Source organism: Poecilia formosa, unplaced genomic scaffold (assembly GCF_000485575.1).
Source record: "Poecilia formosa unplaced genomic scaffold, Poecilia_formosa-5.1.2 Scaffold288, whole genome shotgun sequence".
NCBI classification, from domain to species: Eukaryota; Metazoa; Chordata; class Actinopteri; order Cyprinodontiformes; family Poeciliidae; genus Poecilia; species Poecilia formosa.
This window is the reverse complement of record NW_006800227.1, coordinates 730,966-755,660: the sequence shown is the minus strand read 5'-3', so window position 1 is coordinate 755,660 and position 24,695 is coordinate 730,966. Positions and strand designations below refer to the sequence as shown.

The following is a 24,695-nucleotide window of genomic DNA, read 5'->3' as shown; positions in this document are numbered from 1 at the left end:
TTAAAGTTTGTTGCAGCTCTGCTTTCCTGAATGGACCATCTTCATCTCCACTGCAGCAAACAGGCAGCTCTTTTTTTATAGATTACAGTCACTAAAAGGTTGCATTTTGCCCTTGTTTATGTTTTTAATAGTGTAATTCTGTAAAGAGAAAATATATCTGGTGGTCCAGCTCTGATTTACATATCCTGGTAAATTGCGAGTTTGAATATTGCAATACTTTCCTATAACAAAGTAGACCTGCAGAAAGAAATTACTAATAAAATATCTTACATATGCATAGTTGTATGTTCTATATATAGATTTTCCTTAGCTTTGATTGTATATCTCACAATTTTGTAATGTATCATTGTTTATTAAACACTGAAAGCTGTGTGGCTTTGTTAATATTCTGTCCTTGAATGCGGTGAGATGTGCCCTTTTTTTTGAGCACCTGCCCCTTTAGTGGCCTCTGCACCACCCTGGATACAACTATCCAAACTTACACACAAAGATGCTGGCATGAGTTACAAATCCATTTTTACACACGCACAGATATTTTGAGACTATTTTCACTCCTTAATAAACCATACAAAAACATTATACAATAGCAGAAAGTACGATGGCCGCCGTAAGAAAGACTTTCAGTATGCCGCAGGAACTGATCAGTGTGTCGTTACTGGGTTTCAGATGACGTAGCGCTGACGTAAACCAATACAGATGGAGGTCAAGAAGTAAATACAATCCCTTTACTTTAATTGATCCAGCATCAAAATGCCTAAAGCCTGTGTCCTGTATGGTTGTTCCAACCGTTTTGACAGAAAAATAAACATTATTTTCGTGTTTCGAAAGTAGTTGGTCACAAGGGAGTTAATTTTAAAACTTAACAAAAAATGCTTTAAATCAGCAACATAGCATCATGACATTGAAGATAGAATGTCATAACTTTTTTATTAACATCTGTATGACATCCTGACTTAGTTAACCAGTCAGACCATCATCAAGGAACAGGAGGCGTGTTTCATAGTGACTGCAGTCAACTCCACTGTGAAACCATGACAATGTATTTATATCCATTAGGGCTGAAACGATTCCTCGAATGATTCGAGTATCTCAATTATTAAAATTCCTCAAGGAAAATTTACCTACCTTGAAGTTAATTTATGTTTTATAATTTAGCGCACCGTGTTCGAGCCGGGACATTATGCGTTACGCGTAGCTCTCACTACCGCCTACGAGTTGTTGACGAAAGCTAAGTGTTACAATCACAATGTCCAATCTTCAAGTGCGGCCCATGGGGATTTTATTGAGCGATGATAATGCATGGGTTTTAATCATGTTTTTGGGACCAAAAGCATCCTTAAAATGGCGGGAGTGATGCCTGGAGTAGGAAGCCTTTCTCCTCCGGGAGCTGCTGGTTCAAAGCGAACAGCGGGAAGAGCGCTGCAGGAGTAGGTAAGCGGATAGACTGAATGGCAGCCCACATTAGGTTTGTTTGTTCGTCCGTCTCTCCCCAGATTTAGGTTCGGTCCATTTCCTCTCGTCCAACCCCCGTCTTCCATTCGCTCGCCTTTAATCTACCTCCATCCTCCCCCTCACCACTCTAGGCCCCCCACTGCAGGCGACATTTCCCGTATTCTCAAACCCAAAGCTAGGCAGATATGAGGCAAGGTGAGAGTTCATCTGTTAAACTCACTGAAGATGAATACATAAACTAAAAGCTGGAGCATAGACATTTTTTATAAGCATATTTGTGAGCCTGCCTCTTTGTTATTAAATTCAATATAATTTCAGATTTTTCTATAACTTTTCTTCTGGTTAACTTAGAAAGTGAGCTATTATTGTTGCAGGTTAGTTTTCTAAACTACAAAAAAGCAACTGTTAGGGATGCTCAAATATGAAAAATTGGACTGATATTGATATCTGATAGTAACACCGGTATTATGCCAGATTTACCAATATTTTATTTTAGAATTTTTTTATCCGTTTGGTCGATTAATCGTAAGAATAATCGATAGCCCTAATATCCATCCAGTTATCACTAAAAACAATTCATTGACTTAATTCTTGTATCTTGTCACATATACTGAACTGACAGCTCCTCTGTATGTCACAGGCCTCTTACTGCGTACTCAATGCATGTCAGCTATTCTGACAGAATAAGGGCCCAAATTTAAGGTGGGGCTTTGGGTGGGTCATTGTTAGACCCGCCCAAAGCCCCACCTTCCGCTTTGACTGGGGAATTATTTTAGGGTGATGTTGCAGGAACTTGAACCAGGCAATAATAATAATAATAGTAATAATGAAAAACAATTAAATGGATTTTTAATAGTTATCTTGATTGGCTGCTAAGATTCCATTTTAATCATGTAATGACATATTTAATGAATTGTGTATTAAATAAAAGCTTTAAATAATTATCATTGACCAGTTTCACCTTTCATATTTAATCTTCCAAATTGTCCAATATTCATGTCAAATATTTTCAATATGATCATTTTGTCATCATTTTCTGCATGTGCGCAGTTAACAACAATCACCCACTGTTACCAATTCTGCTGCGATTTGCAGGAAAGTAAAGGCTGAGATTTAGTGGTGCTTTGAAAGTTAGTGTTGAGTGTGTGAGTGGATCAATGTCTGACAATATCAATGGGTCAAGATTTAAAGCATTTAGTGTTTCGCTTTAGGTATTTTATGTCACTCTTTAACGTGATATATATCCTGTAGCTACATGGAGGATGAAGACTTTTTGTAATATTTGTCAGGTTAAGCTATCGCCATCTTGTTTGCTCACCTGGAGGTCAATAATATATTTTGATTCGCATCTAGTTCCATTCTGATCAAAAGAACCTCATTGGTTGAGTTAATTTATAAGATTGTAATTTTGGAATAACCCAAGAAATCCTGTTTTGATGCATCAACAGGTTAAAGTGAAGGATTCCTTGTTTGATTAACATTTATAATCTTTTGTTTTGTCTTTGTCCAGATCTCCCTCAACATTGTGTGTATACAGAGGAGGAGGTTCTCAATGAAACAGAACCACAGAGGAACCAACTCATCTCTCATGGCTCTCCAGAAGCTGAGAACCAGGATCAGGAAGGAAGCAATTCTGAAGACCCAGGAAAAAAGAGAAAGAAAGAACAGAAACAAAAGGAGAAATGTGAGAAAACCAAACGGGAGAAAGGAAGAACTGACACTGAAAAACAAAAGCACAAGAAAGCTCAGCCAGGGCAAAAATCATATTCTTGTAAAATTTGTGATAAAACCTTTTCTCAAAACAGATACTTGACGAGTCACATGATAACTCACACAGGAGTAAAACCTTTCACATGTTCAACCTGTGGAAAAAGTTACAGACAAAAGGATTATATAATTTATCACATGCGAATTCACACAGGTGAGAAGCCTTTCTCTTGTGGGACCTGTGGGAAGAGTTACATTTCTAGACGGACTTTAACTCATCATATAAGAAGTCACACAGGTGAGAAGCCTTTCTGTTGTGGGACCTGTGGAAAAAGTTTTACTCGAAAAGACACTCTAGATCGTCACTTGAACGTTCATTCAGACAAGAAGCCTTTCTCTTGTGGGACTTGTGGAAAGAGTTGCAACAGTAGAAATGGTTTAACTCATCATATGAAGAGTCACTCAGACAAAAAACTTTAGGAACAAAACACCTCAGATCCAGTTTGGCATCAGATCGAATGGAAAATCTGGTAGTATGGACCACTACATGTAATTTACCCAGAATGCATTGCTGCTTGAACAATATGGCGACATTCCTGTGAAAATATTTCATTCAAATGTATAAAAACTAAATAACCTACAGTACTATTACAGTGTTGTTTTTACTTCTAAGATGAGTATTTCCCAATAAGGTCTATTTTTATAATTAGTTGCGGTTCCTATAAGGTCCCCATCAGTGTCCCATCAGACACTGAAGTTAAAGAGGGGCTCACTGTTAAAAATGATAAATACTATTTCCCCTTGTGGCCCTACTGGGGATAACTGTGAAAATGGATGAATGTTTTTTTAGTGGTTTATGTTATGTTGTAATTTTAAATGTCATGTTTCCTTTCCCTGTAAAAGAAAAATCAACATATTCAAGAGAAATAAAGGGTTTCAAACATCCATCTATGTGTTATTAATGCATATAATGTTATACTTAGTTATAAAGTTTCTGAAATAAATGGGTTTTTAAGTATATTCTAATTTATTGAATGAGTCTGTAGATCTCTGATACTTGTCACATCTTTGGTGTAAAATGTTCACAGATTCCTGACCTACATGATGGATGCCCACTGGATATCTATTAATACAAAAAGATTTGATGTTTCATTTTAAATAAAAGTTAATGCCTCATGCTGCTTAAATTGTGTTATATTTATCTTATTGAAATGTCTCTCCCCACCTGGGGGAGGGAGGATCAGCAGTGTCAAGTTTTTTGACCTCTACAAATCACCTTAGCTTCTGCCCAAACTTGAAAAGGGCTTGCTCCCATCAAACAAATCCAGGACCAACTCTTCTCAGTGCCATCCTTTTATTTCTCTTTTCTCTTTAAATCACTGTACTTTCCAATACATGACACCCAAGCAGGTTGAAAACCTACAAACAAACAAATTACTTTTAAGTCATCAAAAAAAAAAAACTAAATAAACTACTTTCATAAATCCATTTTTGTAAAGCCAGCTAGGTCCTCCGAATGCAGGTTTAAAGTTCAGTTCCTACCAGTGGTGTTTCTGCAGGAGCTTGAAGATGAGGTCTTTGTTTGTAGAGATTATTCCAAACACAGGTGTGCTGAGTTGCCTTATAGGCTCCTGAAGGCCTGAGTGAGTGAGACGGGTGTGCTTGATTTTCTGTGAGGCACGTGCCAGCTGGGTGGAGATGGTATTGCACTCACACAAATACACCACTTGCTGTTTTAACTTGACAAGCAGTGAAAGATGAGATTGTGATTTTAGCGCTAAAACCCGCCTCTTGACTGTAAAATATCTGAAGTCACTCACTGTTTAATTTTAAAAATGAATCCCAGCCTACAAAACTACAACTCAATATACTGACACTGGGCTCTGTGTTACAAAGTGACAAGATCAATCACAAGAAATTAGAATATATTTTCCAATACGGTTCTTTTGTAAGATTAAAAATATCTTTTGATAACTAACTCCAAGTCTACATTTTTTGAGTAATTTTTTTTTCCATTAATCAGATTGATGTAATGTTCTAATAATAAATTATGTGTTTCACAGAACAAAACAGAACTTCTGTTTCTTTGACATAAGTCATTGTTATAATTTGCTATGAGAATATGTTTGTACACATAAAGGTTTCCGCATGTGGAGACGTGTTAAATTATGTCTCCACAGAAAATCCTCAGAATTAGCAAAAATAAAAGGCTTGGAAACATCAGTTTGTGTATAATCATTCTATGTACTGTGTTTCAGTCGCAGAAATAAATTAAACTTTCATTAATATTCTAAAATATTTAATTTAGTTGTAGGTTCAGAGGAGACTCAAAGCGGAACTTTTACGGGGGAACTAAAAATCGTTTACATTTTCTTCGGGACAGTCAAAGTGAAACACGGTGAATCTCATCACACGAGGTAGCGTTAGCTTTTCTTTTGTTAGAAGACAGTTTGAAAACAGGTTTGGTGTTTTAGTTAAATATTTCAGTGTTTTCAGTGAAAATGTCTTCATTTCAGCCTCAGAGAGAGTTTATCAACGAGCAGGAAACTCCTGTTGGAGAAACATTGACAGAGGTGAAAGAAATCAACGTCAAGACCGAAGAAGAGATGGAGGATCAGCGCAGACTGATGGATTTCACCCGGATACCGAAGATCNAGAGGCCTTTCTCTTGTGATACTTGTTCAAAAGGTTTCCGGACAAAAACAAATTTACTTGATCACGTGAGGATTCATAGTGGTGAGAAGCCTTTCTCATGTTGGAGATGTGGAAAAAGTTTCGGGAGGAAAACTAAATTAATTGATCACATGTGGATTCATACGAGTGAAAAGCCTTTCTCCTGTGGGACCTGTGGAAAGGGTTACAGTGTAAGAAAGCTTTTAACTCATCACATGAGAATTCACACAGACTAGAAGACTTGGCCTCGAAACAGAGCCGATCCGTTTTGGCATCCGATCCAATGGAAAATTTGGTCAGATGTTGTACACATCAAGTAGAAAACATTTCAGTTTTTTTCATGGAGTTATGAACCATGTGGAATAATTGAGCTTAGCATTTTTGGCATTTCCATGAATGACTTCATGTTAAGTTCTTTACATATTAAATCATTGAAACGTTTTTTTTTTTCTTTCTGTGTAAGTAGGACTCTGTCATGTTTATTTAAAGAAATGAAAATATTACTGAGATCTGGTCAGATTTTGATTTAGAGCTAACCACAGACTGGGTTTTATTTTCCCAAATGTTTGTTCCACAGAAGTCATTGTTATACTTTGCTCTGAGAATGTGTTTGTACATGTAAATGTTTGCACGTTGAAAAGGTCTTAAAATATGTACCAGTATTTTGAGCAGAATCGAGATTTGAGCCAGAAAACTTGCTAAGCCCGGTGGTCGGTTGCATTTTTGCAATAACTACATTAAATGAGTTCTTTCATATGAATGGATTTTTTTTATTTTACAAGTGATATTTGTAGTGGCTTACAGGAGTAAATCTTTTGAATATTTTTAGATTTAAACTTTTGAACTCCTTGTGTTTATCATTTGTTGTATTTATACTTTGTTTGATTTTCATAAAGTGGATACATGGTACCTTTTAGTGTATGCACTGGTAGAGTCAGAAATGAACTGTGCTTTGAGAACAACGTTTTCTGAATATACTTTATGTACCGTTGTTGCAGAGGTATCTCAGAATGCTGTACGACATACCCTGGACTAAAAGCATAACAATACCACACTATATGATGCAGCGCACAAGTCAAATTAACAGAATCTCAGACAAAGTAACAACCATTAATCTTTCATCACACCCACATTTCTGTATTACATTTGGTTTTTTTAGTGGTGTGATGTTATGTTTTAATTTTAAATATGTTTTCATTGCCTGTAAATTGAAAATCATATTTGAGAGAAATAAAGCCTTTCAAACATCCATGTATGTGTTTTTAATGTATACAATGTGTTGGATTAAGTGGTAAAGATTATGAAATAAATGGCTTTTAAGTAATATTCAAATTTTTTGAGTGAGTCAGTAACACTTTATTTGATGAGGTGCGGATAAGAATAACATGACAGTCATAACATCTGTCATGAACATGAAGTCTTCATGGATGTTTAAGACAGTTGTTATGAAGTATCATTTGGTAAATGACACTTTTAATGCAAAGTTGCTCTAAAAGTTGCATTAAAAGTCCATTTTAAATGCCAACTTTGCATTAAATTATTTATAAAATCGTGCAAAGTTGGCACTTTTAATGCAACTTTTAGAGCAACTTTGCATTTGCATTCCACCTGGAATAACTACAATATCGTTTCAGTAATCATTCATTAAATATCAGTACTATTAAATGAAAAGTTTAGAAACTAGTTATGTATGTGTTTTCTATATACATAACTGAATATGAGACTGAAAATATATCAGACGTAAAAAACAGGGCAAGACCTTTTCAAAATAACCAGAAAACTTACTATTTTGATGGCTACCTACAAAAAAGACCTACAAAACTACAATATGGTATAACAATATTAGACTCTGGTTTACATACTAAAAAGATGATACTCAAAAAATTAGAATAAACGTTCCAATATGTTTTTTTTTCTGTAAGATAAAAGTATAGTTTTATAACTCATAATTAACAGAAATAAAAAACTTTAAAAATCAGTCTTTGTGTAATTATTCCTTATACTGTGCTTAAGTCGGCTGAAATAAATTAACCTTTCAAAAACATTCAATTCTACATATTTTGCATCTTAAAAGGTGGCAAAAAGCGGAAAATTCAGAGCGGAACAAAAAACTCGTTTAGTTTCTTCAGAACAGCCAAAGTGAAACACACGGAAACACCGAGAGCACACGGTAGCGTTAGCTTTTCTTTTGTTAGAAGGTAGTTTGAAAACTGGTTTGGTGTTTTAGGTAAATATTTCCGTATTTGCAATAAAAATGTCTTCAGTTCAGCCTCAGATAGAGTTTATCAACGAGCAGGTAACTGCTGCTGAAGAAACATTCACAGAGTTTAAAGAAATCAAAGTCAAGATCGAGGAAGAGATGGAGGATCAGACAGAAATAAAAGTTAAGTCTGAAGAAGAGATGGAGGATCAGCGCAGACAGCTGGGTTTCACCCGGATACCGAAGATCATCTTACACCGGATAGGTACGAAACACCTTCACTTTTTACTGATGATACGGGTCAGGTAAAGTTTTAGATGTGATAAATAGAATTGGAGACGGGTTAAGAACTCAAATAGATTTTACAACAAACTGTAATTCCGCCGCAGCTGTAAATATTAAATGCGTAAAGTGATCAACTGCGAACCGGACTATTATTCATCATATTATACGACAATTACAGTTTGTAATCCGTGACCCAACCAGATTAAGGACGTTCTCGTTAAGTTTGTGTTTAATTGCGTTATGTGCAGATTTAAAACTAAATTTTAGACAGTAGGTCCAAACTTAAAAAAAACAATGCACAATACCTGTTTTAATTTCAGTATTCTAAACAAAATCACAAACAGCTTTTTAAAATGTACAGTTTTTAAATAAAAATGTGTTATCAGTCCTTTTGCAAAATATATCAAGAGAAACCATACTGCAAATGAATGAAACTGTTTTAATAAGTTTCATTACTTATTGATGTAAAAAAATGGTCTCTAGAATTAAGATGTAAAATAAATACGGTGGGAAAAAATGGATCCTACATGTTAAAATATGTGAAATCTTTCCCTCTTAACATGGATAACAAGAAGGAAGATTAATTAAACAAACCGCTTAAAGAATGAAATACATCTTGTGTACATGAGGATCCATCATGATTCAACTGTTTTTATAAGCAGCATAATTGTAATATTAGTTTTAACAGTTAATATATGTAAACATGCAGTGAATGTTTTTGTGATCATATGTAATGAATAACAGCAACAGACTATAGTTTAACATAGTGTTGACCTGCAGTGTGTTGCACACACAGATGTCACTATAGGATCATAATATTATGGGATTGCCAGAAAAATGTGGTGCGTATCGCAGTAAAGATGATACTTGTAAACTGATTTAAATGAAAAACGAGTGAGCCTGGTGTGGGGGCGAGTAATGCTTGGAGGCTCAAATCTCAGTCATCACCAATCAGCTCATTAGGATTACAGTCAGGTCCGGAGGCATTGGGGGGACTTGGGGGGGTACTGCCCACCCTCAGAGTCAGCTGGAAGCTGTTTCTTTTTATCTTCACCTCAGAGCAGTGGCGGCTCCAGAATTTTTTTTGTGCAGGTGCTAAGGGGGAGCTAAGCATTTTACTGAGGGTGCTATGACGGATCGTTTTTTCCCCTACAGTTATCAACACACACGCATTAGTACTGTTATTTTAATCAGATTGATTTGCATTTAGAATGTGTTCTTGCATTATCATCAGCATTATATTACCAGAAATTGTTTATCGTAATAACATCTGAGAAAATTCACTGTTCAGCAAAACTTATGGTGACAGCCCTAACATCACCCACTGAGAAAAAAGTCACCAGTTTCTGTGGTGAATGACCCTCATGTTCAACCTTTGTCTGATAATAGATAATAAACTCAAATGCAGTTTTCTACAGGAAGTCTTAATTACTCCTATGACACCAAACAGGAAGTGGCTACAACTTCCGTCAAGAAGGTTTGGTTTCTGCCAAATTTTGAATACTTCTTTTTGGAGCTGAACTGAGCCTAACTGAACATAATATAGAGTCTTTCTCAATGTACTGCTTAGTGGCTATATGCAGAATTGATTAGTGGAGTTGGAGTTGGAGTTTGTCGATCGGCAATGAGTTCGCAGTTACAACATATGCCAGATCTTTGCTGAGCTGCAAGGGATATTTGAGGTTGCTTACAACTTTAATTTGGATTGTTTCAGTGATGAACAACAGATGTTTTATGCAAATGAAGATTGGAACGGAGACATGAAATCTACCAAAAGCATCAGCAGGATTTAAAATGCTTATTTTATCTTTTTTTAAGGTACACTAGAAAACAAATTCTTCTGTTCATAAAAGGTTTTCGGTGTAGAACTTTGTATTAGACTCTAAGGTACTACAACAAGATTAAATCGATCTGCTGTTTGGACTATTTCTGTTGGGGAGTCACGAGGTCAGGGGTCCCCAAAGTTGGTCCTGGAGGGCATGCAGGATGCCGGCCCTCCAGGACCAACTTTGGGGACACTAAGTTAAGCTATCGCCATCTTGCTTTCTCACCACAAGGTCCAAAGTATATATTGACTGACATGGAGTTCCCTTCTGTTCAGAAGGACTAAATTGGTTATGTTGTCATTTTAGTCTTTGAATCACTTGAAAAGGCTCTAAGTGATTAAAGTGAAGGAATCATTCTCTTACTCACATTTAAAAGCTTTTGTTTTGTCTTTTTGTGCAGATCTCCCGCAGTGCTGGGTGTGTAAAGAGGAGGAGGTTCTGAATGAATTCACAGATTGTTCCAAGGAGGAGAACTCCACTGTAGAACAAGAGGAACCAGAAGCCCTGAAGATAAAACTAGAGCAAGAGTTCAAAGAGGAAGAGAAGCCACTCTGCATCAGTCAGGATGAAGAGCAGCTTGTGGTGAAACAGGAGACTGATGACATTTTGGTTAATCCTCCTAATGTGCAAAGAATCCACAATGAAACAGAACCACAGAGGAACCAACTTGTCTCTCATGGTTCTGCTGAGGATGAGAACCAGGATCAGGAAGGAAGCAAATCTGAAGACCCAGGAAAAAAGAGAAAGGAAGAACAGAAACACAACGAAAGATGTTGGAAAACTACAAATTGGGAAAGTAAAACTGACAGTTCAAAGCAAAAAACACACAAGGAAGATCAACAACACCAACAATTGTATTCTTGTAAAGTTTGTGATAAAACCTTTTCTCAAAGGAGATACCTGACTAAACACACGAGAATTCATTCGGACAAGAAGCCTTTCATGTGTTCAGTCTGTGGTAAAAGTTACATTCAAAAGTTCAGTTTAATTTATCACATGAGAATTCACACAGGTGATATTTTCTCATGCATTAATTGTGGGAGAAATTTCAGTAGGCAATCATCTTTAAGAAATCATATGAAAATTCACACAGGCGAGAAACCTTTCTCATGTGTCACCTGTGAAAAAAGGTTCTGCAGTAAATCCAGATTAAATATCCACATGATGATTCACACAGGAGAGAAGCCTTTCTTATGTGGCACATGCGGAAAAGGTTTCCGATTCAAATCCAAGTTACTTGGTCACATGAGAATTCACACAGGTGAGAAGCCTTACTCGTGTGGGACCTGTGGAAAACGTTTTGCTGTGAAAGATCATTTAGATCAACACATTAGATGTCACACAGGTGAGAGGCCTTTCTTGTGTTCTATCTGCGGTAAAAGTTTTACTAATAGATCTGGTATAACTTATCACATCAGAACTCACACAGGTGAGAAGCCTTTCACATGTGTGACCTGTGGAAAAAGTTTTTCCCAAAGAACTGTTTTAAAATATCACATCAGAACTCACACAGGTGAAAAACCTTTCTCTTGTGTGACTTGTGGAAAGAACTACCCATCCAGATCTCAGTTAAATTGTCATAGGAGGACTCACACGAGTGAGAGGCGTTTCTCATGTCCAAGCTGTGAAAAGAAATTCTTCACTAAAATTACTTTAGCCACTCACATGAAGACTCACACAGATGAGAAGCCTTTCTCATGTGTGACTTGTGCAAAAAGCTACAGAACCAAATCTGATTTAAAACGTCACACGATGATTCACACAGGTGAGAAGCCTTTCCCATGTGAGAAGTGTAGAAAAAGTTTTCGAAGCAAATATGAGTTACTGAGTCACATGAAAATTCACACATGTGAGAAGCCTTTCTTGTGTGAGACCTGTGGAAAAAGTTTCCCTGTCAAAGCTTGTTTAGATCAACATGTTAGAGGTCACACAGGTGAGAGGCCGTTCGTGTGTATTACCTGTGGAAAGAGTTACATTGGAAGAAGCAGTTTAGCTTAACACATGAGGATTCACACAGGAGAAAAGCCTTTCTCTTGTGTGACCTGTGGAAAAAGTTTTCGATGCAAACCTCAGTTAAGTAGTCATATGGTGGCTCACATGAGTGAGAAACCTTTCTCATGCACGAGTTGTGACAGAAGTTTCATCAATAAAATGAGTTTAACTTATCACATGAAGACTCACACGGGTGAAAACCTTTTTTCTTGTGTGAATTGTGGAAAAAGCTATCAAAGCAGAACTAATTTAAATCGTCACATGATAACTCACACAGATGAAAAGCCTTTTTCTTGTGTGACCTGTGGAAAAAGCTTCCATAGCAAATTTAATTTAAATCGTCATATGACGATTCACTAGTGAGGAGCCTTTCTCATGTGTGACCTGTGGAAAAAGTTTCACTGAAAAAATGAAGCTTAACTGCTCATGTGAGAGCAGCAGAACGTGAACCTTTCCATGAAACTGTTTTATTTTAAGCGAGCTATTAATCAAGTGTTTTTTTAAAAAAATTAACTATGCATTTTTAAAAGTGATATTTGTAGTGTATTAAAGGAACAATGCATTTGAACATTTTTAGTTTTACGTTGAACCTTTTGGAGTCTTTGTGTGTTTATCCTTTGTTGTGTTTATACTTTTAGTTTCATGATTTTGGTTGGTTATCTGTTACTGTATGAGCCTCAAATGAATTTTGCTAATATTTTCTGAATTTGAATCTAAATATACATTATTATACATTGGATATAGACGTATCTCAGTAATCTGTATGACATACACTAGACTAAAAGCATGAAGATACGGTACTATACAGTCAATAAACAGACAATATCAGACAAAACAACCATTAAACATAAACAACACCCACATTTCTGTAATACATTTGTTTTTTTTTTAGTGGTTTGATGTTATGCTGCAATTTTAAAGGTCATGTTTTCATTACCTGTAAATGGAAAATCATTGTATTTAAAAGAAATAAAGGCTCACATATTTATGTGGTTTTTATGTATATAATGTATTGGATTTAGTGATAAAATTTCTGGAATAAATGGGTTTTTAAGCAATATTCTAATTTGTTGAATGAGTCTATAAATCGCTGCATACTGTGAGTCAGACAGTGTTGTCAGCAACACAGGATCTCCACAGGGAACTGTCCTCTCCCTTCCTCTTCACGCTCTATACATCCAACTTCAGCTGTTGCACTGAGACCCGTCATCTCCAGAAGTTCTCAGAGGACTCGGCTGTGGTTGGTTGTTTCAGTGAGGTGATGAGACTGAGGATGAGACTTTGTCGCATCATGTGGGCTGAACCAGCTGCAGCTCAATGTGACAAAAAAACAGGGAACTGGCGGTGAATCTGAGGAGGAGGAGGACCAGGACGCCAGTGACCCCTGTTACCATCCAGGAGGTCAGTGGATATTATGGAGGACTATGAATATCTGGGAGTCCACATTGACAAAAAACTGGACTGGCTTAAGAACACTGCTGTGTACAGGAAGGGCTAAAGTCACCTCTACTTTCTGAGGAGGCAGAGGTCCTTAGTTTTACATTAAACCTTTTGGAATTTAAAGGTTTAAACTCCAAAAGTCAGTTTTCTACATCACAATTAAATTGTCAGTGTTTAATTTTGGGTTCTGTGCAATCAGTAGCTGGAGAAATAATTACACTATCATTTAAATAAGCATTTATGAACTATCAGTGTAAATGACCTTATTCGTATATTTTTGTTTCCTCATGTAACTAAGAAGCATTTGTTTTTCAGCCGATGCTTTTATTTTGAAAGTGCTTGAAACGGCAAGGTGGTAAATTGACTGACGCAAAACTGCAGAAATGAGATCGGTCATAGTGCAGAGAGAGAGAGAGAGAGAGGGAACCGCATGGCTCAGAGTGAAAAGGAGATAATTAAGAAGTAGTTCAAATTAAGGTGCAGACAATTAGTTGGCGCTTGGTTGAGGGAACTAGGTGAGTGTTTTGATGTGTAAGTTTAGTTTTCCTGCGGAAAGTGTAGTTCGCTATAGGGTGTGACGGTTGTGTTTCGCCACTAGATGGTGCTAATATTCTTTGGTTATCTGTCAACAGGACAACAAAACGTTGTGTTTTATTTTATTTGACTTTACATGAATGTTAGAGTTTAATACATACATGTATTGTAAAACATAATTAAAGCACATAAGGCAAATGATTCATATGTTAAAAGGAAAAGGTTAGAACAACAATGTTTGAGTTACTAATGGTATTTTATTTGTATATTTTGTAGCTCTTACAGTGTGTTCAAATACAAAGGCTGTTCATTAAAGGATTGTGAACCATCAGTTTGAGAGACCATCCTTTCAACCGGGATGCTACAATCAGTATTATTAAATTAACAATTTATAAACTAGTTATCCGTGTGCTTCTATCTGCATAACTGAAAATAGAATGAAAATATATCAGACATAAAAAACTAAGAATTTTTCAAAATAACAAAAATACTTTTATTGTTTTGATGGCTTTAATGTGATCTCCTCTCATGTTCTCACATCTTGTCTCTTCAGTGACCTTTCATGTTTTCACTTGTTTCTATGGCAACGCGAACCTTTCTTTCATAAGAAACTCAGTTATCGTAGTGACTATTTGTCCCAAAACTTAAATTCAAAAATCAAAAAAACTCAAAACTCAAAAGTTATCAAAACAAAAGGGTGAATCCAACTCAATAGTCACTTGATGCACCGTGGATTCCGGTTTGCGCAGCACAAAAGATCAAAAAGTCAAAATGCCATAATTTGGTTTTATTTTGAAGTTCAGGCAAAAAGGTTACAGGCCTCTGCTCCTATTCCTGTACCTGTTCACTGACTGACAATTAGATACTGATGTGACTGATTCGATAGGCTGGTAAAAAAAACCTTGTGACCACCCACGTGCATAATAAGCTACCAAGACCCGTGAAATACCCACACCCCAACCTGAAATTAATTAACTAATTAAGTGAATTACTAACCAAAAACCTTATTCTAAATAACAAATTAAACAAAAATTCTAATGATAATCAACTAGGAAATAAACAAAAATAAGAATAAACTAAACAATTTAAATTCTAAGATTTAACCAATAAATGGGGAAATAGCTCCTGCAGTTATTCTCAATCTTTTCAAGCCAAAACAACAAATCTCTGTGACCCTCTAAAATATATGTAGTCATTCACTGTTTAACTTTTAAACTTAATAAAATCCTGCAAAAATAATAATATTCTACTCTGTTTTACAAAGTAAATAGATCATACTCAAAAAATGTAGAATACATACGTACCAATATGGTTCTTCTGTAAGATAAAAATTACCTTTTGATAACAGGTAATCCTCATAATTAACAGAAGTAAAAGGCTTTAAATATTAGTTTTGTATAATTACTCTGTATACTTCAGTTCACTCACTGAGATAAATGAACCTTTCAATAATATTCTATTCTACCTAATTTGCATGTTAGGAAGAAATTCCAAGCAGAACAAAAAAACTAATTTACAGTTAATTCAGTACAGCCAAAGTGGCAGTGGAGAAACTGCACCCAGGAAAAAATAATAATAAAAACAGATAATTAAACAATAATAATAAGAACAGATTATTAAACAACAATAAAACAGATAATTAATTGCATATTTAATAATTATCTTGATTGACTGCTAAGTTTACATTTTGATGAAGTAGTGACATATTTAATGTGTATTAAATAAACGCTTTAAATAATTTTATCATTGTCCATTTTCACCTTTCATATTTTGTCTTCCAAATTGTCCTTTAAATGCATTTCTGGAGCTCATTCCAGGAATCTGTTGGTTCTGTTTCTGCTTGGGTTCTGCTGTGTCTCACAGTGAGGTTCTGCGGTTGCCAGTGGAAGAAACAGAACCAAAATAAGGGCATTTTGAACTGAAGATACCTACCAATCCACCACAGTCAGCTGACCAAACAGAAGAAGAAACGGTGCAATGGATCTGCAGTGTCTCACACTGATTAGTGACCTTTTTTTAAAACATGTTTCATAAGTTACAGTTGAGCTAAATAACATTAGCAGGTTCTGTTGTTCCAAGATGAAGTTAATATCTGTGGCTGTTAACAGATTTGATTCACTGTTGATGTTTTCCACCTGAAACAGCTGAGAACTGATGTTAGAACAGTTTTCTATGAGGTTACCAGCTGAATGGCTACTGGGCTGGATTTCCTCTGTGAATAAGAAGAGATCTCACCAGCTCAAAAATAGATTGTTTTGTGTCAAAATTTTTATTTTTTAAATTTTTTAAATTCTTTTAATTTAATATGTAATTTCATATTTCATAAAAGTCCTGGTTTCATTTGTTCTGAGCATAAACTCACCAAAAAGTGAAATAAAAGCTGTAAAACATTTTAATGTGAGTAATTAATGTGTTTCATTTGAACTGATCTACTGGAAAGGCTCCGTACACAAGAGTGGATTAAGTTACTGAAATAAATGAACTTTCAATAATATTAATTTATTTAATAAAACTATTTTAAAATACGAGACTAACAGTCGGAAATTCAAAGCGGAACGAAAAGTGGTTTACAGTTTCTTCAGTGCAGCTACGGTGAAACACAAGGAAGCTAAAAACAAAGAGCAGATAGTAGCGTTAGCTTTAGTTTAGGTAGACGGTATCTAATACAAAAACTCATGTGAGTTTTTGTAAATAGTTGCGTGTTTGTTTACAATTAAAAATCTCTTCAGCTCAGCCTTAGAGAGAGTTTATCAACGAGCAGGAAACTCCTGCTGAAGAAACATTCACAGAGTTGAAAGAAATCAACGTCAAGATGGAGGATCAGCGCAGACTGCTGGATTTCAGACGGATACCAAAGATCATCTTACACCGGATAGGTACGAAACTGCCTCGCGTTTTGCTGATGACACGAGTTGTTTGGGGTCAAACTGAACCCTCAACCTAAAGACTGGGGAATAACAGCCGGAAATACGAAATACTTAGTGATTAGTTGTGACCTTGTCTATTTACTGTTCTTCGAATAATATCTAAATTACAGTTTATGATCCGTAACACACTTATCTTTACTACACCAGTTTAAGGAAGTACTGGTAAGAGTTTGTGTTTAAAATGATTCGTTTTAATTGTGTTTTCTGCGTTATTTCAATCTTACACACCCAGTTTGAAAACTGTAGAATGTAAAACAAAGCTTGTGAAACCTTCATTAAATTTTTGAAAACTCAAAAAAGGACCACTTTGGAGCATCCATTGGCTTATTCAGGACCTTAGATGGGATCTGTTTTAAATGAAACTATATGCTACCCTGAAAACTTAAAAGTGGACTGAATTATTCTACATTCGTCACAGAATATGTAAGATACAGTGTGGTTTCTTCACTTTTCTCAAAAGCAATACATTTTATATAGTTCCATAATGACCATTTGCATAAAACGTAGTTTGGGATTTGTGAAAACTTCAAACAAGGTATGAACCTCATGACAGGATGTTTTTAGATTGGCATCTCCTCAAATGAGGCCTGACCTGAAAGCAGGTTTATTTAGACCTGCTTTCAAATGCAGATTCAAACAAAAATGGAAACATATTTGAATCTTTCCTTGACAATATTTGATAGAGTCAGTGTTGTGAGCTCTACTTAACTTCCCGTATAATGTTTTGTTTCATTTTTTTTACAAGGCTATTAAGATGTTTACTGTTTTCAATTTGTCAAATGTTGCATTACTAGTAGCAAGTTGTTCAGTTGTTTCTTTAACTGAATACTTGCTGCATTGTGTCTGCAAGTGTTTTGTATGTTTTTGTTAAAATAAAAACAATGCATTTATTTAGCATTTATAGCTAAATTGTGATCAGTGCTGGTAGTGGGCACTGAAATGTGATAATTGATTTAGAACCAATTCTCAAAAAGGTTAATATCTAATTAAAGCTATAAAAGCATTATTTCGTCTGTCAATTGGTCTAAATCAATCTTTCTTAATTTAGAGCCAATTGGCCTCACCAACAAAACACAGCAGTGGAGTTATCTAAATTACTAGTTTTATTAATAAATGCCCTAAGCAATATATAGTTATTTACAGCCAAGCTAGACTCTATCATTGACTGCCAATCCTTGACTCATCATGTCGTTTGTTGCTTCAACTGCAGAGCTGTTGTCACTCATAAGATTCCCTGAATTTAGTTAAGCATGGCATCTAGAACTTTATCTATTCTGTCATAACCTGCCTTCCGTTATTGTATTCATTCAAACTCAAATTCAAAAATACTTTATTTATCCCAAAGGGAAATTGAATGTTGTTGTAACTCCTTGATTTCGATTCTTCAAAGAGTTATTGTAGATGGTCATGGCTGTTGGCAGGAAAGCTCTCTTGTAGCGGTCTGTATTACAGCAGACCTGAAGAAGCCTCTGACTGAAGATGCTCTGCCTTCCCCACACAGTTTGATGAAGAGGATGGTCAAGGTAGTCCATAATTTTCTTCATTTTATGAAGAATCCTTCTTTGCATAATCATCTCCAGAGGTTCCACAGTTGTCCCAGATCAGAACCAGAACAGAACTAGATCAGAACCAGCCTTCTTTATCAGGCTGTTGAGCCGTTTCAGGACCCTGGCTCTGATGCTGCTTACCACCTCCACTTTTTCTCTCATGGAGATGGAAATTGGGTTTGATCTAACTCCGTTCCTCCTGAAATAAACAGTCATCTCCTTTGTAGTTATCCTGTTACACACCAAGCAATTTCTGGTGCAAAACTCTGGTAAACTACAACTCTTTTCCCCTCCAACGTACATTTTCCTTTTGCCAGGCCATACCTTATTGCTTTTGTTTAATCTTTTTGTCCAGATCTTCCACAAAACTGTGTGTGCAAAGAGGAGGAGGTTCTCAATGAGCCCAGCAACCAGGAAGAGAACTCCACTTTAGATCAAGAGGAACCAGAACCTCTGCAGATGAAACAGGAACAAGAGGAACCAGAACCTCTGCAGATAAAACAGGAACAAGAGGAACCAGAAACTCTGCAGATAAAACAGGAACAAGAGGAACCAGAAAATCTGCAGATGAAACAGGAACAAAAGGAACCAGAACTTCAACAGTTCAAAGAGGAAGAGAATCAACTCTGCATCAGTCAGGATGAAGAGCATTTTGTGCTGAAACAGGAGACTGATGACATGTTGGTGAATCCTTCTGATGTGCTAAAAACAAACAATTCACAAAAAATGCACAAGAAGGCTCACCCAGACAAAAAAAGATATTCTTGTAAAATTTGTGATAAAACCTTTTCTCAAAACAGTTTCTTGACTGCACACATGGTAACTCACACAGGAAAGAAGCCTTTTACATGTTCAACTTGTGGAAAAGGTTACAAACAAAAAGGTGGTTTAATGTATCACATGAAAACTCACACAGATGAAAAACCGTTCACATGTGTTACTTGTGGAAAAGGTCACCGTCAAAAAAGTGCCTTAAAGAGTCACATGAGGACTCACTCAGTTGAGAAGCCTTTCTCGTGTCTAACCTGTGGAAAAGATTTCACTGGCAAAACAGTCTTAAAGAATCACATGAAAATTCACACAGGTGAGAAGCCTTTCTCATGCATGTCCTGTGAAAAACGTTTTGTCAATAAACACAGTTTAGTTGTTCACATGAGAATTCACACAGGTGAGAAGCCTTTCTCGTGCATGACATGTGGACGAGGTTTCTCTCAAAAAGGTAATTTAGTTATTCACATGAAAGGTCATACTGGAGAGGAGCCTCTCTCATGCACTGCTTGTGGAAAACGTTTCCTTACCAAGTCTTGTTTAAACATTCATATGAGAATTCACACAGGTGAGAAGCCTTTCTCATGCACAACCTGTGAAAAAAGATTTGCCTATAAACACACTTTAAGTATTCACATGAGAACTCACACGGGGGAGAAGCCTTTCTCATGTGTAATCTGTGGGAAAGGTTTTGCTCAAAAAGGTGGTTTAGCCACACACGTCAAGGGTCACATGGGAGAGAGGCCTTTCAGCTGTAAAACTTGTGGGAAATGTTTTAGTCAATCATCTCTTTTAACTAATCACATGACAACACACACGGCTGAGAAACAATTCTCATGTGTGACCTGTGGAAAGAGTTACAGTAAAAAAAGGAATTTAACTTATCACATAAGAATTCACACAGGCGAAAGGCCTTTCTCTTGTGCCACTTGTGGAAAAAGTTTCCGAGGCAAATCTAATTTACGTTATCACATGAGGACTCACACACGTTAGAAGCCTTTCTCACATTGGAACCTGTCGAAGGTTTCAGTCAGAAGTTTAATTTATCACAAGATAATTTATCCAGTATCATGCAGGATTATTTCCCCACTACCAGCTTTGCATAATATAAACCTGAAGCATCAAGGTGTTCAGTAACTTGCTGTTGGGAAGCAGAGTAATTACAACTGGATCACATTTTTATAACTGTCGCAGCTTAGTTTAAAACGCTTTTCAAATAGTAAGCTTTGCTAAAATACTTGGGAAAATTCTCATTGGTGACCTGTCCTGGGTGCACCCTGCCTCTCGGCTGTAACGTTAGCTGGAGATAGGCACTAGCAACCCTCCTCACCCCACTAAGGGACAGAGGTGTACAGAAAATGGATGGAAGTGAGATTTTAATGGTGGATTCTAGAGAATCAATGGGTTTAAATTCAGTCAGTTAATTTGTAAAGGTTTTGGTGCCCTTATTGTGTGTTTATCCTTTGTTGTATTTATACCTTGTTTTGTTCAATGATTTTGGTTAATGGATACATGTTGGCTGATAGAGAAAACTGGATTTTCTCTATCCAGTTTTGACTCAGGACAAAAATACTGCTGATAATATGATGGCAACAACACAGATATAAGGTTTACTAAATTATGATTATTTTTTTTTGTTATTTTTTAAATCAAAAACTTTTTTATCCTGTATTTTCTTAATCTATAACACTATTTTATGGTTTATATTTGAGGATACAAGGAAATGTATTGATGATTTAGAAGATGAGTTCTAAAAAAAACTGTTGCTGTATGGTTCTTAAATATTAAAGTTAATTTTCCATAATGATGGTCTATTTTTCCCACACTTTAGTTGTCATTGTTTTAGCGATGCTTCTGACCCACATGCAGATAAACTCAGGCAAGGATAAAATTTTAAAGGTTTATTTACAAAAAGAAATGTGCAAATGTAGAGGTTGCAGCAGGGATGACCAGGAGAGGACAGACCAGCACACTGAGGACAGACAGCCACAGGTGGGTGAAATACTCAGCGGGGAGCCAGGATATTGCAGGAGATGCTTACTTTAAAGGGACGAAGCTTCGGCTTGGAAGAAGTGATCTGATCTGGGAGACCTGAACAGGTCAGCACAAAAAACACTGGTAAACAACTAGTTATCACTACAAGGAAAGTCAAGACGCTCTAGGAGGCTAGGGGTTACCACAATGGTTAACACTGGTGTTGGAGTGTTAACCAACTGGAGTTGGAGTGTTGATAACGAGCCTGCCTCGTTAGCAGGCTCGTTATCATCGGACCTGCTAACGAGGCCCGATGATACAGATCCCACAAACCGTGCTCCCTGTCGCCATCTGGTGGAGAACTAATGGAGGTGTAGTGCAGTAGATCCCAACAAGTTGTGGATTGTGACCCACTTAAAAGGCTGTACAAGATGTATACAAGTACCTGCAGCTTGAGTCTTTAACTGTGATACATTTTTAATGTCTCTCTGCCTGCTACTTTTCTTAAACCATTTTTGTTGTTTTACTTCTCACTTCAATCAGTTTAGAAAATACTAGTGATGGGTTTCTGTTGAATTATCTTCCGGCAGAAAAAACGCCAGGTGTCTCTATCTGCAGGTACTATCATGCCGCCACCTACTGACAGGAACTTGATACTACAACTGCATTGTTTCAGCTATGCAGTTGATTCTGCAGAACTAATTGAGTTAATTCATTTTTCAAGCACAAAAACCTGTATTTCAAGTGTTTGATCTCTTGAAGATGTTTCTATAATCTGTGTAACTGAATTATTTTAACACAAAAATATGAGTTTAATGAAAAGTATGTTTAATTGAAGGTTTTATTAAAAAAGGCTTCCTAAAATAATGGTGTTTCTTTTAGAAAACTTTTCTAACATAATTTCTCAAGGAGTCTCAGGTGGAAAACTCTTAACAGTGAACTAGATCTGTCAGCATATATAATAAATTAAGCCTGCCTGCTAATTTCATTTAGTTCAACTGTAACTTAGTCAGAAAGGTAAACAATCATTCCAACACAATGCAGATCATTTTCTTCTTCAGTTGGATCAGTTGATTGTGTCGCATCAGATATGCACAGTTTGAAATGCTCTTATTTTGAAATTGGCATGACAGTGAGCAGTGGCAATGTCATCACATGTTGCTAGGTAACCTCAAACTGCTTTGATCAGCTGTGAGATAACAGGCAGCCAGTGTTCCAACTCTTCCATTTACGTGGAATCTGTTTATCAGAGAAGCACAAAGAGAAATCTTTTAGAAATCCTCTCAAAATGAATCGCTTTGTTTCCGATAGTCTTCGAGACATGGGAATTTATATTCCCGATGATCAAGCCGATTGTTTATACTGTGGAGAAGATTGGTTCTGCTTCTTCCACTGGCAAGAACAGGACCTCGCGGTGAGACCAATCACTGTATTTCAAAAACTGAAAATAGATCGCTTCCTTCGCGAAACTCTTCGAGATATGGGAATTTATATTCCCGATGATCAAGTTGAATGTTTCTACTGTGGAGGAGCTTGGTTCTGCTTTTTCCACTTGCGACCACAGGACCGCAGGGTGGACCAACCAGAGGACCGCAGGGTGGACCAACCAGAGGGCTTCAGGGTGGACCAACCAGAGGACTTCAGGGTGGACCAACCAGAGGACCTCATGGTGGACCATCTAGAAACAGAACCAACTACTGAAGAGACCCAACCGATTCCTAGTACGAGCTCTTATATTGATACAATACCAGAAGATGAGATCGGCACTAGTAACACATTTGTAGGACTCAGAAAGTTGTATGAAAACGCCCCATTAACTTTAGCAGATCCTGTTTTGGTTGAAATACCAGAAAGAAATCCTTTAATCATCGTGAGGTTGGATTTATATTCTGACGAGATGAGGGAACTAATCGCTCTCATCAGTCGTCGAGCCTTGACAGAAACTCTGGGGCCAGACGCTCCACGTGATCGTGACTTTTTTTCGGAGACTGCAGATGGTTCTTCCACTACTGATGCAGGTCAACAGCCTTGTTGCACCACTTTTTTGGGGTCTTTTAAGCAAACGGCAGGAAGAGTTTATCGCAAAATTGATGAATTTACTGCGTCTGTCTTTGGAAGAGCTGTGATGCCGTCTCCTCAAGTTGGCCTGGCAACCGTTCTGGTGATCCCACTTCTCGTAGGTGGGCTCATAAAACTGACAAAAATTAGTCGGCTTTGGCACTAGCTACAGACTGGCAACAGTCCAAGAATAACCTGTCAATGACTGGTTCAGTTTTGTTTCTAGATAGAATTACAACATTGATTATTCCTTTCCACAATACTGTTCATTAAAATGCTGCTAATCCTTCCTTCAAAGCAGACTGACGTATTTATTCTCCTGCACTTTTCTTGTGGTTTTGATGTTTCTGACTCAGTGAAACATTCCAGATCATCAAACTGATTTAAATAAAAAACAAAAATAAGCTGCATAATTACCAACAACTGTATGAAAACATTCAGCGGCGGAGTTAAAAAAAAAAAAAAAGACTGCATGGGTTTTCTCCAGGTTTCCACCTCAATCCAAAAACATGGAAGTTTGGTTAACTGCTCTATAAGTTTCCTTTAGGAGTTACTGTTGGCCCATTTAACTGACTGTCTTGAGTTTTTAAGCATTGTAACAAAAAACAAAAAACAAAAAAACACCTGTAAAATTGATGTACAAATGTAAAATGTACTAATGACTATTTTTAATGGTTCATTTATTTACGGTAATTTCAATAAACAGTTTTAAGATGTTCCATAGTTTATGGGCGTTTCCTGTCACTTTTACTGTTTATCACTGTTAATATGTCATCATAAATGAGGGTGTCTCATACATATCCATCGTAAGATTGTTAAATGCAACAGTCTGCGCTGATCATCCATCTCAACATCCTTCTAGCAAAATAAAAGCTAACGTTTCTATCTGTTCTCTTTTTCTTTCCTGTGTGCTCTACTGAACAAATTTAACTACTTTTGGTTCCAGTTTGAATTCTCCTATCTCCACTGACTCTCCTCTTTTAATAAATATTTATATTAAATAAATTAGAGAATTGTTGAAAAGTTTATTTAGTTCAGTAACTCAGTTTGTCAGAACCACCTGACAGATTAATCAGCCACACACTTTAAAAAGCCTTTATTTCAGATTAACTAATGAAAACACTACATTTAAGATCAGAATGTTAAAGTAGACTAATTCATAAAAACAATTTTACTGCAACATATAGGCTTGAAGATGATATTACCTTAATGGTAAGAAATTTACGGTGACAAAAACCTCATCATTTTCTAATTTAATATAGAATATGACACACACACACACGCACACGCACACACACACACACGCACACGC

At 36.5% G+C, this 24,695-nt stretch overlaps 2 protein-coding genes and 1 pseudogene across 3 annotated transcripts in view; all 3 read left to right on the top strand.

The window, feature by feature from the left end:
• Window positions 1-8,648, top strand: part of LOC103151691 (gastrula zinc finger protein XlCGF42.1-like) — a 37,098-nt gene extending 28,450 nt beyond the window's left edge. Inside the window, exons 2-4 of the mRNA XM_016681672.1 lie at window positions 2,963-3,689; window positions 4,797-4,802; window positions 8,638-8,648. Of these exons, the coding sequence (XP_016537158.1) occupies window positions 2,963-3,639 (677 nt within the window). The 3' untranslated portion in view covers window positions 3,640-3,689; window positions 4,797-4,802; window positions 8,638-8,648. The remainder of the gene's footprint in view (window positions 1-2,962; window positions 3,690-4,796; window positions 4,803-8,637) is intronic.
• LOC103151663 (oocyte zinc finger protein XlCOF6-like) overlaps window positions 1-13,195 on the top strand; it is a 16,418-nt pseudogene extending 3,223 nt beyond the window's left edge.
• Window positions 7,934-20,719, top strand: LOC103151664 (gastrula zinc finger protein XlCGF57.1-like). Of its 2 annotated transcripts, XM_016681646.1 has the most exons (3): window positions 7,934-8,297; window positions 18,939-19,051; window positions 19,124-20,719. In XM_016681646.1, the coding sequence occupies exons 1-3, from the start codon at window positions 8,087-8,089 to the stop codon at window positions 20,342-20,344; spliced, it is 1,545 nt and encodes a 514-aa protein (XP_016537132.1). In that variant the 5' UTR covers window positions 7,934-8,086; the 3' UTR covers window positions 20,345-20,719. The 2 variants fall into 2 exon arrangements, with proteins under 2 accessions (XP_016537132.1, XP_016537130.1); XM_016681644.1 differs by having other exon boundaries at window positions 18,939-20,719.
• The last annotated feature ends 3,976 nt before the right edge of the window (window positions 20,720-24,695 follow it).

Bases quoted from the DNA above. Each gene is read 5' to 3' on its own strand.
- LOC103151664 (XM_016681644.1), top strand. From the start codon at position 8,087: ATGTCTTCAGTTCAGCCTCAGATAGAGTTTATCAACGAGCAGGTAACT. The intron at 8,298-18,938 runs GTACGAAACACC...CTTTTTGTCCAG, and splicing joins GATCATCTTACACCGGATAG to ATCTTCCACAAAACTGTGTG.